Here is a 3,587-nt window from a genome sequence, read left to right on the forward strand (position 1 = left end):
GAGAAATTGAGTTAATTCTGATCTCTATTTGTGTCTTATCGAAACAAGCGATTGTACATACATAATCCGTTCGGTTAATAACTAAGTTATCTTAGTTGATTTATCGGACTAATGGAAAATTTCTTCGGGAAATTGTTTCCTTGATAACATACTAAATCTAGATTTCTTTTGTAGTTTCGGATTTAGTATTGGTTATCTAATATGGTGTGTGAAACCTTCGTGCTTAACTCTTATAGTTTGTACAAGTATTATGGATTTGTAAGATCTTTTCGGTTTGCTTTCTTGTATGTTCGTTTCTTTGAAATTTTTATGACAAAAGGGGGAGAAATATATGGAGTAAACAAGTGATTTATAATCACTAGGAAAGGATATATGTGCTTAAACTTTATATCTAACAAAAAAGTAAAGCATAGACTAAGGGGGAGAAACATATCATCTTGTTGCGTAGAATTTCATACTAAAAAAACATTTTTTTCTCCCTCCTAATTTTTGCTCTGGCGATTTTGGGAGTTTTATTTTTTTTTTCAAAAACCTATTTTCCGCGCTTCCTCTTGATTCATCTCTTGGGTGATCAAGATGGGGGAACAGTCCGTTGGTGATTTAGGTCATCAAAAATTAACTTTCGCTGAACTTGTTATGGGAAAAAACAAACAAACCCATGTTTGTACGGCTATTGATATCAATTCTCTTCCAAACCCTACTACCAAAGATGGAAAACCAGCAGTAGTAATCCCTCATGATTATTATGAGGAAGGTTGTCAAATATGGATATTCAGTCTCATTGGGAGGTTGGATCTCAAAGGTGTTAAGCTTACTGATATTACAAACAACTTGGAACAACAATGGAACTTGGGCGAAGCTAGGGTTCAGCTCATCCCCATGAATCATGGTTTCTTCATAATCAAGTTATCTACTCAGGAAGACAAGGCGAAGATTTATAGAGATGGAAACAAAGAGCCATGGATTGTGAATCAACAGCCCTTACGTTTGATTGAATGGTACCCAGGTTTTGATGCTGACAAGCAATGCACATCCCATGCTACCGTATGGGTCAAGTTTCCAGGCTACCAGTTGAGATGTGGGTTGAGAAAACTCTTTTATCTCTAGGTAAATCGCTTGGAACACCTATTGTAGTGGACAAAAGAACCCTAAACCATGGATATGGTCATTATGCTTCTGTTTTGATTAATGTTTATTTTTCAAAGATCAACTCTGATTCGGTTCATGTTGAAGTGGGTGGTCATAACTTTTGGCAGCCTTTTGAAATCTTAAAGAAACCGAAATATTGTTCAAAGTGCAAAATTGTTGGACACTCTGACGCGGAACGTAGGTAAAAACATGTTACGCCAGTTCAACAAGATGGTGCTTCAGCTGGTATGTCGCAACAAGCTGGTTCTTCAGTTAACGCGTCTCAGCAAGCTTCGGCTCTTGTTATTCATCAAGGTGACCAAAATTCGACATGGCAAGTTGCAACTAATAAGAAGAATGGCAGGAGAAATCAAAAAGGCCCATCTCAACATATTGTTCAGCATGAAGTTGTGAGTGTTGGAGGCACTGTTGAGAAGGAACAACAGTTACAAGATGATTTAGCTATTTCCGAAGCTGTTTTGCATAGTGCGTTAGCTGAGTTTGAAAGAGCCAAGCAAGCTAAACTTATGCATTCAGTTTTAGTTACCAAGGCAAAGTCGGTGAGTACTTCTGCTTTGAATACTAAGACAGGTGGGAATGTTGAATTGGCTAGAACTAAACTTCCTAATCCTGGTAGGATTCCTTTATCATCTTTGCCAACACCAGTGTGTGACGCTCTTGAAACTAGTTCTGAATACGTATCTCACAACAATTTTAACATCCTGGGTGCAAATTATGTGGGAGAATCTTCCAGTAATCAGTTACGTGACATTAATATGATTGATGAAGTGGCTAAACGTGCTAAGAAGCAGCAATTGATAGCTCTTCAAACAGAATTAATGCGTTGAAAGATAATGATGTTATGTTTGATTCGGAAGATGAAACTGAATTTGGAATCCGTGCTAGGAATGGTTCTTCACCAAGACTCAAGTCCTCCTCAAATACTTCTAATCAAGTAAAGCTAACTAAACCTCAAAATCCCAAGGTTTAATATGCGGGTTCTCTTTTGGAATATTAATGGGGTTGCTCGTGAGGCAGCTCAATGTAAACTTAGGGAGTTAATAATGGAATTCAAACCTGATATTTTTTGTCTTGCGGAACCAAAGGTACACTGTTCGGTTGCTTTTGGAAACAGACTTCAACTTGAAGATTTTTCTTCCCATGTTATTCATAATGCTACTGCTAATAATATTGCTAATATTTGGTTTTGTTATTTGAATTCAATAAGTCCTTCTATAATCAATAGAAGTAAACAAGCCATCACTATTGAGGTTGAAGCAGTTCATATTTCTTTTGGTCATGCTAGTCATGTTCAAGTTACTAGAAGAAGACTTCGGTAGCAACTTAATCTCCAAGATAATGATATGCCATGGCTTGTTATGGGTGATTTCAATTGTATTCTTCGTCTTGATGAAAAGAAGGGAGGTCTTGATCCAAGAACTTCAGCTATCAATGAATTTTCAGATTGGTTAGATGACAATAATCTTTTTGAAGCGGATTCTTTGGGTACAAAATTCACTTGGACTAATAGCCAGTCGGGTTCTGACAGAATTATTAGTAAACTTGATCGTGTTGTTATTAATGCTGCTTGGCTTGCAAGATTTGAGAATTGGCGGTGTAAAGCTCTTCCTAGAGAAGTTTCCGACCATTCTACTCTCTTAGGTTATCCTTTTGTTGTTCCAAAGCCTAAGAGAGCTCCTTTTCGTATTCAGAAAATGTGGTTTTCGCACGCTGATTTCCTTCGCATGGTCAATGAAAGTTGGAACATGCCTGCTCATGGGTCTCTTGATTTTATTTTTTCTTATAATTTGAAGAGGCTTAAAGGTGTGATCAAAGATTCTCGGTTGAAGCAAGATCAATTGAGGTTTGAAACTGCTGCTCTTCGTTCGGATGAGGATCCTAATGATATTACTAATCTTAACCTTATGAAAGATGCTATGTCTAAGCTAAGTGAAACGCGTCTTCAGCATAACACGATGCTTAAACAAAAAGCTAGAAATCAATGGCTTGTGGAGGGTTCAAGCAATTCTACTTTCTTTCATAATAGCATTCGTATTCGAAGAAGTCCTAATACTATCTCTGAATTGGTAGACGCTGCTGGTACTACTATTTCAGACTATGACCAAATTCGTGATCATGTTGTGCAACATTATGAAGATAAGTTCAATGGCCAGGAGTTGGACTATGATTGATAATAGCATTGTGATTTGATATGGGTGTGGTGAATATGGAGTTGAGATTTTGAAACTGGTATTGGTATGAACCAGTTAGAAGAGGAAATGAGGCATTATTATTGAGTTATGAATGAATTGAAGTTTTAGATGTATGTTAGGAGTTAACTGGTGGTGCTGAAATGGTTAAGATGGATATGGTGGTGTTATCTGTGAAGATGAATATTGGGTTGAGCACAAGTGATGGATGTGAAGAGACTGTGTTTAGAATTGGAATTGAATTGTCAT

The 3,587-nt window shown here is 37.1% G+C and overlaps 1 protein-coding gene across 1 annotated transcript; it reads left to right on the plus strand.

The window, feature by feature from the left end:
* The first annotated feature begins 2,492 nt into the window (after positions 1 to 2,492).
* On the plus strand, positions 2,493 to 3,320 carry LOC113342246. Its single transcript, XM_026586846.1, has 2 exons — positions 2,493 to 2,745; positions 2,791 to 3,320. The coding sequence occupies exons 1-2, from the start codon at positions 2,493 to 2,495 to the stop codon at positions 3,318 to 3,320; spliced, it is 783 nt and encodes a 260-aa protein (XP_026442631.1).
* The last annotated feature ends 267 nt before the right edge of the window (positions 3,321 to 3,587 follow it).

This window comes from Papaver somniferum, unplaced genomic scaffold (assembly GCF_003573695.1).
Source record: "Papaver somniferum cultivar HN1 unplaced genomic scaffold, ASM357369v1 unplaced-scaffold_35, whole genome shotgun sequence".
NCBI classification, from domain to species: Eukaryota; Viridiplantae; Streptophyta; class Magnoliopsida; order Ranunculales; family Papaveraceae; genus Papaver; species Papaver somniferum.